General features: G+C 35.0%; 1 protein-coding gene across 1 annotated transcript in view; it reads left to right on the top strand.

The window, feature by feature from the left end:
- The window catches only part of arhgap22b (Rho GTPase activating protein 22b), a 36,894-nt gene that overhangs the window by 16,929 nt on the left and 6,703 nt on the right, over nucleotides 1-13,262 (top strand). The window contains exons 4-8 of the mRNA XM_039655294.2: nucleotides 6,900-7,022; nucleotides 8,639-8,846; nucleotides 8,932-9,064; nucleotides 11,934-12,007; nucleotides 12,091-12,212. Of these exons, the coding sequence (XP_039511228.2) occupies nucleotides 6,900-7,022; nucleotides 8,639-8,846; nucleotides 8,932-9,064; nucleotides 11,934-12,007; nucleotides 12,091-12,212 (660 nt within the window). The remainder of the gene's footprint in view (nucleotides 1-6,899; nucleotides 7,023-8,638; nucleotides 8,847-8,931; nucleotides 9,065-11,933; nucleotides 12,008-12,090; nucleotides 12,213-13,262) is intronic.

Raw genomic sequence — 13,262 nt, forward strand, 5'->3', positions numbered from 1 at the left:
TGTTCAATTCAGAGACAGTGATATAACCAAAAATAATGAAATTCAAATCTAACTGTGCAGATCTGGTTAAAAACTAATCTTGTTGGTTTTATGCTGTATTTGTTTCCAGAGCAATGTGCATTAGGGTTGGTAATATTTATGCACAAAAACTAAATAATATAATATGATACCTGATATGATGAGATATGATTTTAATACATTCATTATGCCTTGCAATGCAATAATTGTAACTCTTATAATACTTATTAAATGCTACATCTTTAGAAAGAATAGCCTTGATGCATTACAACACGACAAACAACCAATTTCAGATGTGACCAGGAATCTGCAAATATTATAATGCATTTTAACTTTGGAAATATTTTTGAAAAGATATGCATTACAGTGTACATTATGAGTGTATTCATAATCCATTATACATAAAGGTTTTTAATGGTCCACTCTAGACATTCTAACTACAAGTACTTTTGCAGCATGTCAACTAACTCTCATTAGAGTATTAGTAGAGTATTAGACTGTCTGCTTTATATCTGCTAACACTATTTTAATCATGGTCCTACTATGTTACTTTGCAAGTAGAGATCAATTTGTTCTAACCTAATCCTAATACTAATATAGTGACTGTAATAATGACTGCTAGTTGACATGTAGCTAGTATAGAATGGTCCACTTTATACTATACTTTATACTATGAATTAAGTGGATGAGACACATGCCTTTGGTGTGAGAGACTCGGGTTCGAATCCACTGTGAGCAAGACACTTAACCCCTAGTTGCTCCAGAGGTGTGCGACCGCTGACATATATAGCAATTAGGGATGTCAATTTTCACAAATTCCCATGATCGATCGTCGTTTAAATTAACAATCAATTAATCGATTAATCGTTAGCATTAATGACAATTAGCATTACAGGGTCAACGCTGCTCAAAAAGCTATGTTCCCCATCAAATGAATAAGAATGTTTTTGAAACTAAAAAAAACGTGATGCACGTGCATCATCCTGCTTATCGATTAAATGTGTTATCGACTAGGGTTGTGCCGATAGACGATAGTATCGTGTATCGACGATAGTCTGAGATATAGCCGATGGCAGATGCCTTTGACGATATCAATATGATAATTGGCTCGTTTTACCATAATGTATTAAATTATTATTATTAGGCCTATTATTATTATTATAAAGCTAGTATTGTTATTAAATTAGTATATTAGGAACTACAATTAATTTGCCTTGCCTAAATTTACAACGACATCACCACATAACAATTGCAACAACACCGTCACGCACTAATGAGGACTCCTCTAAGAGAATGTTTTTAAAACAGACTAAAAAACTACATCCCACATCAAAATTTAATTGCAAGGTGATCCATTCACAAATTATCAAGAGTGCTCGTTTTAACAGACGCATAATTCTTATACAGATCCAAGATGAAAATGGCATTGGTGTTCCGTAACACATTAACAAAACGTTTAATGACACTAACACTAAAAACAATACAATTACTAAATATCAGTATTATTATTAATAATAATAATAATATCACTAAAATAGTATTATAGCTACCGTTATCATTGTCGTCTCTGAGAGAACGCAGCGTTAATGCAGATGCCGAAAGCAGTCCAGAGCACGTTTACATGCGACGACGTTCTTAACCCGATTATGTTGAATAAACTTGACAATGCATGTGGTCATGTAAATTTATTAACCCGTTTTTCTTTATCAGAGTCAAGTCATAAGTATAAGTAAACCGATCGACTCAGCTAGACGTTTGCCCCTTGCTCTGATTTCTCCCGGCATTTAAAACACATTAACCCGCGTACTTCGTGCTTACTGAAGTGCGCATGTGAAGTGCATCCAGACAGAGAGAGCACTGCAGGAGGAAACATATCGCAAACTCCGACTCTTTCTGACCCAAGAAATTATTAAAACGTGTTTACATCTCGTGCAGAAATAGTCCCTAGTCAAAATGCTGCATCTAACGGCATGAGTATAGGCTAATGTGTCCGTAAATTTCCCGTTGACATACAAAAGGGTTAGGATCTTTTTTTTAACTCATAACGGGAAATAACCTGATCCTATTAATAAACTCCACCTTTGCTAGCAAAATAGAAAAAAGATTCTAGTATATAAAACGAAGTAGGCTAATAAAACAAGCAAATTAATGAGTAAATAATCAAGTTAATAATCAAATAAGTAAGCCCTGCCCCCTCGCGATAATATCGTGTATCGCCGATCTCACAGGATGACGATAGGACGATATGAAAATGGAGCACATCGCCCAACACTATTATCGACAATTAATCGATCGTCGATTAATCGTTGACATCCCTAATGGCAATTGTAAGTTGCTTTGGATAAAAGCGTCAGATAAATGTAAATGTTTTATGTTTAGGTAAGTAAAGTTTTACTGCATTTCAGAAATAATAATTATGTATTTAAAGTATGATTATGAATTTTGGTAGAATCATCCATAATCATTTAAGAATCAGAGTGCATCAGCAAAAAGTTCACCCTTCATAAACATTTAGATAACTGAATTCTCTGTTAGCTAAAGTAATGCACCAAATAAAAATAAAATAGCCAAACACACAGCCGTTTCCCAGCCCCCGACACCACTTTCTCGTGCCAGATCAGTCAACACACACCATCTCCTCCCGAGAGAAGAGATCTTAACCACATGACCAGCATGCTTCAGCTCCTTTGAGTTGAGTCAAACAAACTTATTGACAAAGTCCCTTTTCCATGCAAAATAAACAATAACGTGACAAATAGAAATGATTGTGTTGTGACTCCGAAAACAATGGCTTACAGCTAAATCTAAATCAGTCTGAAAGGCTAAATCAAGGGAAAACTAAGATATGGAAACATCCTTATCATGCTGCGCTGAAATACTAAAGCAATCATATGTTGTTGTTGTTTTTTACATCCAACAATGGCACAATTCATTGCAGGGAGGTTAATGACAAGTACTACAAAAAAATGGGATCTAAACCAATGGGAATTATTTTGGAGACTTTTGTGTGTTTTGCGTGGCATTCAGAATGCAAAAGCATCGAGCACAATTGTGACCCAAGTCCTAGCAGGCTCTGGTCTTCTAACCCATGCTTGCTTCCTCTTGCCTCCACAAAGTTTTGATATTTAGTTAGTGAGGATTTCCCCAAGTATCAGGTCCTCTGAGATTGATGCATCTGGTGTGCTGGTTGTTTGCATAAGTGCAGTGAGGTGTTTAGAAAGGACTAACAGAGCAGGCCGTCTCCTTCTGTCAGTCTACCGTGAGAAGTCAGTGGGAATGAGAGAAACAGAAGTGAAGACGACAAAAGTACTTTCTACTCACTGGGTTAAGGACGTACTGTGTGGACTAGCGTGTTCCAGTTTTTTTTTTTTATATCCACTCTGGGACATGTTTAAGATGCAAATGAGAGTGTTTTATTGAAGATTTGATGGTTTGAAGCACACACTTCTGCAGCATGTATTCAGTGTGGTGTGAGAACTACATGTGCCGTGTTGGGGTTCATGGCAAATCTGTTGGAGTAAGAGATATAATGGCACAACATTAGTCTTCTATACAAGCTCAATCCCTCAAGTGCATCATGGGGCAGGGCTGCTGTAAGCCACGGAGGCACAAACCACCACTACCCCAAGGTAATGCCTTTATTCGTGCACGTAGAAATCGAAGTGACGATGATTTTCTGCCATTTTTTTTTATAATACTGTTAGTGCAATGTTAGAGTATGGGTCGATACAAACATGAGCTAGAAATACTGGGTCATGAAGATTTATTATTTTCATCCAGAACAGTTGCACTAGGGATGCCACAACATAAAAATATTTCTATTGTTTTTTTGTTTTTTAATATAGCCGATAATCAAAATGCTGTCCGAAATTGTAAATCTAAACCCCTTTTGAATGCCATTTTCAGGTGTTTATGATGATCGTTAAAAAACAAATCAGACATTGCAACATTTTTACTAGGGATGGACCGATATGAAAATTTTGGCCGATACCGATAACCGATAATTCTTTATATTTGAAAGCCGATAACCGATATATCGGCCGATAAACTTAAATCCAAATTTTTATCTAATTTTGAGAGCCTGATTACAAAAACAAAAGTCTCACAATTAAATCCATGTCCATGTTATAGTGTTGTATAGCCGATATGACAGATTTGCACTGCACATGTTGTACCGAACCGTATTTTAATTTTTTGAAGAGATTTCAATCATATTTCAAGAAATTCAAAAACATAAACAGTGCTCAACAAGTGTCTCAGCTGAAGGGAATAATACTTTATTTATCGGCTTTAATATATCGGTAATAATATATCGATACATTTTCTTACCAGGCCGATAACGATAACATTAAAAATGAACATATATCGGCCGATACCGATATGCTAACCGATATATCGTGCATCCCTAATTTTTACGTATGATTAGAAGATTAATAGGCTTAACTGTTTTGTACATTTTGTAATAGGTACACATAACTGCAACTCCAGAAAGTGAAAAGGTGACGAGTTTCTAGTAATCAGCAGTTCATATAATTTGAGAAAATTCTGAATTCTGATATTTCTGTTGTTAAGGTTGCAATGTTAAATCACCACGAATGTCTGTGGTAACATCCTAAGCTGTAAAAAGTTGTTTTGTTTTTTTACACATTTTTAAAAATGTACACCACAAAATAAACCTCACATTTCAAACTAAAAAAATATTCAGTATGTTACATAATTGGTCTGAACATAATATTTAATTGTTTGAACATATAATTGGTCTGAACAAAATTGATAGGCGCAGGGTTCCAGACTGCGACCAAATTGGTCGCAAATGCGTTTATTTTTTGTTAATTTTATGTGGTCGCATACAGTATGTGCGAGTGGAAGCTCGCGCAAAAGAACGTCGTTGTATCCGCTGCTGCAGTCCGTAACTTGTGTTCAAAATGAACGAGTAGGCTACATCATAAATACGTTTACCAAACCGTGTTGCCAATAATAAGGGTTTATATTCGGACTATATTATCCCGGGGTCGACTCGGATGCGGAGTTGCCCAGTGCCTACTTGATTCTCCATAGACATAAATGGATAAAAGTAGCTCCGGCTACAGTGTTCTTCCACAAGACACATGCAGTTTATTTATTGACGAACGTAGACGTCATGTGCGATAGAGCGATAGAGCGATAGAGCGATAGATAGATAGATAGATAGAGCGATAGATAGATAGATAGATAGATAGATAGATAGATAGATAGATAGATAGATAGATAGATAGATAGATAGATAGATAGATAGATAGATAGATAGATAGATAGATAGATAGATTATGATTCAAATGTAAATAGATTGTGTATAATTCAAATGTAAAATGCTTAAAATTGCAGATTAAAATTACTGTCCAAAATCCAAGAAAATCCTGAAATTTGACAATGATAATATATCACAGGTTTATAGATTTATACTGCAACCCAGAAAGCCTTTACTAGCTTTGGTCCATTAAAACCACTATTCATCAGCATGCATTGATTAATCCCATGGCATGTAGTAAAAAAAAAAAAAAAAAAGGTGCGACCAAATGCTTGTGCGACCAACTGAGAAAGTTGGTAGCACCAGTTCAACCAGTGGAAAAGTTAGTCTGGAGCCCTGTAGACAGGATGAATGAAAATGCAAATTCACTCTCTGAAAAGCAACAATACTGTACATAAATAAGAGCAGAACAGTACTAGTTCATTAGGCATCATAAAGAGGTAAGATGAAAATATGACAATCAGTTCTCTTCAGATCATATAACCACCCCAAATAAAACAGATTTGCCAGAAATAACCCAGAATGCTGATGAGTGTGTATAAAAAAGGGTTTACTGTTTGAATTGAAAAAAAGCCCTCACATTGCCAGTCAGAAACCAATCATTTAAAAAATGGTGATGTAGTCAACATAGTGCAACGGTTGGGGATGGTCTCAGCTTGAATAAATCCCCAGAATTCACTTAATCAGATAACAGTTGCATACTTTCGCCACAAGCCTGTTTTTCTTTTCCCTCCCAGAATATCAGCAGTCATTCTGACACTTCCTAAAGAGACATGAATGCGAAACAAAATGCCACACCATGGTGAGAAATGATTCTCATTATGCCTTCCACTCTGTGAGAGAGCGTTAGCCTCAGAGGTCTCGTTTTATTTATCTTAATTGCATCAGTACTTTGTTTAGCAGTTCAGTCGATGTCTGCTGTGAACACTTACCGTCTCAAGACTTGTTACTTCAGACATTGTGTCTGGCTGGCAGAATAATAGTTTTGCCTTTATCATTGTTAAGCTCTAAACTGAAGCCATTAGAGGTTGTCCTTCTTATTATCCTTTACTGTTGCAAACCATCTCTGCGTTACTTTGGCTCTTTCTTTCAAGGTCTGCTTTAAGTCATCATGATTTGTGATTTTGCTCAATGATGGCCAGATGGACTGAACCAGTTTGATACTACAGATTTAAAGTACTGCTGAAATATATCTTTCTGCTAAATTACATTTACCAATAAGAGATACATAAAATGTATTTTCCTATTTAAAAAAAAAAACTTCAAAATCATAACCACTTACAACACCTAAATGAATATACACTTCCATTTATAATTTCAAACTAAAATATTTACAGCAGCACCAAATTTTGCTTTTAGAAATTCACATTTCTATTTTTACCTGGGCTAATAATCTTGGTTGCAACTATAGCAGCCATGTTTAAGACTATTTAAATAGCCTTTTGCAGTACATGCTAAATTTATTTTACATGAACACTAATTTATAAATTAACTAAGCAAGACATGTATGGAGACATGAATTTTTGAGTAATAAACAGTGATGTTGAGGTGAAAAACTCATCTCACAGATTGCCTCTCTTGATTTCTGTCTCAGCTGGTGAGAAAGACAAGGCTGCGATGAGCCATGAGTCTTTTCTGCTCATGGCCAACTCCCAGAGTGACATGGACGACTGGGTGAAGGCCATCAGACGGGTCATATGGGCTCCATTTGGAGGAGGTAAATACCAGGTGGACCACAAGCACAGCAACCAATATAAGCCACACTAAACACATAACATATCACTACTGTGTTGGGAAACAAGTGAATACGTGTCTATGCCATTGGATATTTCTTGTATGTTAACATGATAGGCTATGACCAGGACATGCTCACAAAAATATCACTGAGCAGAGTAGGATCCCTCACTACCCAGAGATTCAATTACAAAGGCCCTGTTATTAATAGAAAGTTCAAGTAATGAAAGCAAGTCCAAGATATCTGCTCTCAGTTGAGAGACAATGTGGCAACGTGTCTCCAGCAGTTTCAACAGCAAAAGCTTGTACAACATGTTGATGTTATCTTTTGATATAGTCTACAATAACACCATTTTCTTACCGTGGTCTCGAAACCGGCGGGAATGCTTCACAAGTGTCTCGTGTCAACCAAACTGGCGCCAAGATTAACTGACTTTTTAAAGACCTTGCTTTTTTTATTTGTTTGGATTGATATAATTAAGAAAAATTTAACAACTATAACCACATTATCTGTGTTGTCTTCTTGTCGTCAGTGCGGCTGAAACGCATCAATATTTCGCGCGACTTTCTGCCTCAAACAAGAACATTAACGTTACCTCAGAGAACCCGGATGCACAGGATGCGCTGAGAGGACCTCGATGGAAAGAGAATATATTCGTGAAAAACGAGTGTTTCTTTGTACTTCGCGTCCTTCGAAATACTTCGATGGCCACTGTAATTGTGAATCTTCTAGCTGCTGTCCTGTTGTCGCTTGGAGTAAAGCTGTCAGTCAAAAAACTGCAGGTGTGGTAATTGCAACAAAGTCACGTGATCATTAACCACAGACTTGATTTTTAAAAGGCTATCACACATGGTACAAGTAGGCTACTATGTTTTGGTAGCATAATTAAATATATAATTAAATATATTATACATATAGTGGATTTCATGCAAATATTTTGTGAAAATATTGTTGCATTTCAGCTTAGCTTGCCTATTACGCTACACTATAGTGTAGCATCTGTAAATAAGCTCTTTAGTTGTCAATATCGGGGTCTGAAATCCAGTACAATTTGTTTTTTCCAGTACAATTATGATTAGCCAACCTGAAATTCACACCTTACATGCTTAAAAATAAGGTAGTTGTTGGGTTCCCCGGACATAGTGATTGGTGAAGGTGAAAATATATAAGATGGGAGGAAAAATTATTTGGCAATGCTTTTGCTTTCTCTCATTCCCCTAGAAACTTTGCATTCACTCAAAAGCTTTGCGAGCGAACAACACAAATCACTGCCAAATATATTTTTTTCTTTAACATATAGCCTACTGTACAGTATATTCTGAATATTTCAGTGAAATAGGTTTTTTTTTTTTCAAATAAATAAAAACTTTTTCCACTATAAAGAACTTTGTGCAATGGAAAATGATTGTGCATTTAAGAAACATCTGTTTGCCCAAAGAACCTTTCAGTGAACCATTCTTAAAATAAAATAAACATTATTTGTGAAGAACATTTTACTAATCTAAAGAACCTACAGTAAATGCCATGGTCTGTCTTGACTGCTCATTTACAGTATAAGAATCTGTGGTTTAAAAAAAAGAACTGATTCATCTCTACAGGCATATTTGGTCAGCGTTTGGAGGACACTGTACAGTATGAGAGGAAGTTTGGTCCTCGTCTCGCCCCTCTCTTGGTTGAGCAGTGTGTGGATTTCATTAGGGAACAGGGGCTTGATGAAGAAGGACTGTTCCGGATGCCAGGACAAGCGAACCTCGTCAAGGACCTTCAGGAGGCCTTTGACTGTGGAGATAAACCTCAGTTTGACAGGTACCACCAACTACTCCAAGCAAAGACATGAAACCAATTAAACCTCTCCAATTGTTGACACTAACCCTATAATTGTCCTCTATAGTAACACTGATGTTCACACTGTGGCTTCCCTGCTGAAGCTGTATCTCAGGGAGCTGCCCGAGCCCGTCGTTCCCTTCTGCAAGTATGAGGATTTCCTCACTTGTGCTCAGCTCCTGGCCAAAGATGAGGAGGAGGTTAGTGAATTAACAATATCTGAACATATGAAATGCAGAGAAGGAACTTAAAGGAACAACATTTAGATGTATTTGAAATCTTTAACTAGAGTACATTTTCCACAGATGATGAGTGGAAAGAGGTGTGGAAGCTTGTTTCCGCCACAAAATGAAAAATAAAAAAGGTAATTGCGACTTTTTATCAAACAATTCAGATTTTTTTTTTCACAATTGCGAAATATAAAGTCAGAATTGTGTGACAAAGTCGCAATTGAGTGTTATAAAATCACAATTGAGTGTTATAAAGTCAGAATTGCAAAATATAAAGTCAGAACTGCGAAATATAAAGTCAGAATTGTGAGATATAAAGTCAGAATCGCGAGTTATAAAGTCAGAATTGCGAAATATAAAGTCCGAATTGCGAGTTATAAAGTCAGAATTGCAAAATATAAAGTCAGAATTGCGAGATATAAAGTCAGAATCGCGAGTTATAAAGTCAGAATTGCGAGATATAAAATCAGAATCGCGAGATATAAAATCAGAATCGCAAATTATAAAGTCAGAATTGCGAGTTGTAAAGTCAGAATTGCAAGATATAAAGTCAGAATTGCGTGATATAAAGTCAGAATTGATTGATATAAAGTCAGAAATGCATGATATAAAGTTGAAATTGCGTGTTGTAAAGTCAGAATTGTGAGATATAAAGTCAGAATTGCGAGATATAAAGTCAGAATTGCGAGTTATAAAGTCATAATTGCGAAATATAAAGTCAGAATTGCGAGATATAAAGTCATAATTGCGAGTTATAAAGTCATAATTGCGAGATATCAAGTCAGAATTGTGAGATATAAAGTCAGAATTGCAAGATATAAAGTCAAAATTGCGAGATATAAAGTTAGAATTGCGAGATATAGTCAGAATTGCGAGATATAAAGTCATAATTGCGAGATATCAAGTCAGAATTGCAAGTTATAAAGTCAGAATTGCGAAATATAGTCAGAATTGCAAGATATAAAGTCAAAATTGCGAGTTATAAAGTCAGAATTGCAAGATATAAAGTCAAAATTGCGAGTTATAAAGTCAGAATTGCGAGATAAAGTCAGAATTGCGAGATATAAAGTCAGAATTGCGAAATAAAGTCAGAATTGCGTGTTGTAAAGTCAGAATTGTGAGATAAAGTCAGAATTGCGAGATATAAAGTCAGAATTGCGAAATAAAGTCAGAATTGTGTGTTGTAAAGTCAGAATTGTGAGATATAAAATCAGAATTGCGAGATATAAAGTCAGAATTGCGAGATATAAAGTCAGAATTGCGAGTTATAAAGTCAGAATAGCGAAATATAGTCAGAATTGCAAGATATAAAGTCAGAATTGCAAGATATAAAGTCATAATTGCGAGATATCAAGTCAGAATTGCAAGTTATAAAGTCAGAATTGCGAAATATAGTCAGAATTGCAAGATATAAAGTCAAAATTGCGAGTTATAAAGTCAGAATTGCCAGATATAAAGTCAGAATTGCGAGATAAAGTCAGAATTACGAGATAAAGTCAGAATTGCGAGATATAAAGTCAGAATTGCGATATAAAGTCAGAATTGCGTGTTGTAAAGTCAGAATTGTGAGATATAAAGTCAGAATTGCGAGATAAAGTCAGAATTGTGAGATATAAAGTCAGAATTGCGAAATATAGTCAGAATTGCGAGATATAAAGTCAAAATTGCGAGATATAAAGTCAAAATTGCGAGATATAAAGTTAGAATTGCGAGATATAAAGTCAGAATTGCGAGATATAAAGTCAGAATTGCGAGATATAAAGTCAGAATTGCGAAATATAGTCAGAATTGTGAGATATAAAGTCAAAATTGCGAGTTATAAAGTTAGAATTGCGAGATATAAAGTCAAAATTGCGAGTTATAAAGTCAGAAATGCATGATATAGAGTCAAAATTGCGTGTTGTAAAGTCAGAATTGTGAGATATAAACTATTCTGAGGGGGAAAATAGTTTTTTTTTCCTTAGAATTGGCCTGATAACTTGCAATTGCGAGTTTGTATCTCACAATTATGAGAAAAAAGTCAGAATTGTGAGATAAAAAGTCTCAATACTGTCTTTTTTTCTCAAAATTGTGTCTTTATTTCTTAGAATTGCGACTTTATATCTCGCAATTGCGGCTTTATTTCTCAGAATTGCGACTTTATATGTCGCAATTGCGACTTTATTACTCACAATTCTGACTTCATATCTCGCAATTGTGAGATAAAAAGTCGCAATTATTATGTTTTTTTATTATTCAGTGGTGGAAACAAGCTTCCATAATGAGGTGTTTAGCCTGGGATGTTTAAACAGTTGTTTTTGTGATTGTTGCCATATGTCTATGAATAGCGTATAAAATCAAAAAATTGTAGGGTTGCAAACCTCAAATTTGTCAAACTAACCCCTTGGAACAACTATATAACATTAAGAAAATTAACAGCAACAACAAAAATTTTCATATTAAGCAAAAACTTAATGAATTACCATATGAATAAATATGGCTGCTCTGACCTGTAGTTGCTTATAGAATTTGTTTTTGTGGTGAGCTTTTTGCTGGTATTGGTGCCAATTATTTCTGCAGTTTTGTCAAAAAGTATGTTTGTGTGCTCATAAAACAGAAAGCTGTTACAGTCAGTATGCGGTTTGCTAGCCAATGTTCCTCCCACATATTTCCCAGCTGACATGATGCGATGCACAGATTCAGAAGATGCGTGAAGCGGAAGTCATAATTTAATTACATTATACATATTATCAAAATTTCAAATGCATAATTTTCATGAAATGTGGAAAAACAGAATATTTTAACTTGATTTCGAACCACAGGATGCCGTGGTCGCTTCAGTGATTTCATGTTTCCACAGGGAATACAAGAATTAGGGAAGCTAGTGACGACGCTTCCAGCTGCCAATTTCAACCTTCTGAAATATATATGCAAGTAGGTCCAACATAATCATTTCAGACACATTCTTGTCAGTCCTTTTCATGGTTCAGTGCTCAAAGTGAACTCCATTTTTATAGATTTCTGGATGAGGTGCAGTCTCACTCAAATGAAAACAAAATGGGTGTGCAGAACTTGGCCACCGTGTTTGGACCAAATATCCTTCGTCCTAAAATGGAGGATCCAGTAACTATTATGGAAGGTAAGCTCTTATCGAATTTCAAACCAATTAGTTTGTAAAACAAGACACACTTCAAAACTGGACAGCTGTTGGATGGTTGCACCAGCTATGCCTAAAACGAAGCGTGTATATGTTACAGAAATGCAATTATAACATTCACAACTAAATATTATAAACATATACAGTATATATCCAGAAATAGATCACACACACAAAAAATATTTGTATAAGTATTTATTTATTGCTCCTTTTGTATCCTTTTTAGATACAGTCACATTTAACCCTAAAACCGTATTCTGGACAAATGTGGGCAAAATAGTTTTGATTTATTTTTTAAAAATATACTTCCCTTGATCTGAGCGGTACAAGACTTGGCTACTTTTCCTAAGTTTGCCTCCTGAACACACACTATTTTTTTGACTCAATTCTACAATGTTAAGTGGCTGAAAAAAAAAACCTCCTTAATCTTGTATTTGGGTCAAAAATGGGCACCCATAGAAATGAATGGGAAAAACTGTAATTTAGAGCATTCTAAAATAAGCCAAAATAAGACAGCAGGTGACAGCAAAGTCACTTCATCTTTAGGTTTTAGCTCTAAGAACTTATTGGAATGATATTTTAATGTAGTTAAAAAAATAAAATAAAACATAAAAATAAGCATAATTTACATAGAAAATATAGTACTTTTTGAGGTATATAAATTCAAAAATACCCCCAAAATAAAAATAAATACTACATAAATGGATAGACAAAACTTTATCGAAGACAGTGATATAACATTTATAATAAATAAAAATTAGGATCACACCTGAGTCCTCTGTTCCCACATTTGTCCAAAATTACAGGATGGGCTATAAAGTGAATACTGTTTGAGGGCTACATATACTAATTTTTTGTTAACAAATTTGGAGGCTTCTTTTTGGATTAAAAGTAGTATTATAATAAATGTAGAATAATAAATGTTGTTTATATGATATTTTTCATTCATGTTCTGTTCTGAATGCCGTTAAATTTAAAGGATCTGTTGTGGAGTGAGAGATCCGCGTTTATAATGTTTGTAAACATTTTTTT

Source organism: Pimephales promelas, chromosome 17 (assembly GCF_988280905.1).
Source record: "Pimephales promelas chromosome 17, fPimPro1.hap1.1, whole genome shotgun sequence".
Taxonomy (NCBI): Eukaryota; Metazoa; Chordata; class Actinopteri; order Cypriniformes; family Leuciscidae; genus Pimephales; species Pimephales promelas.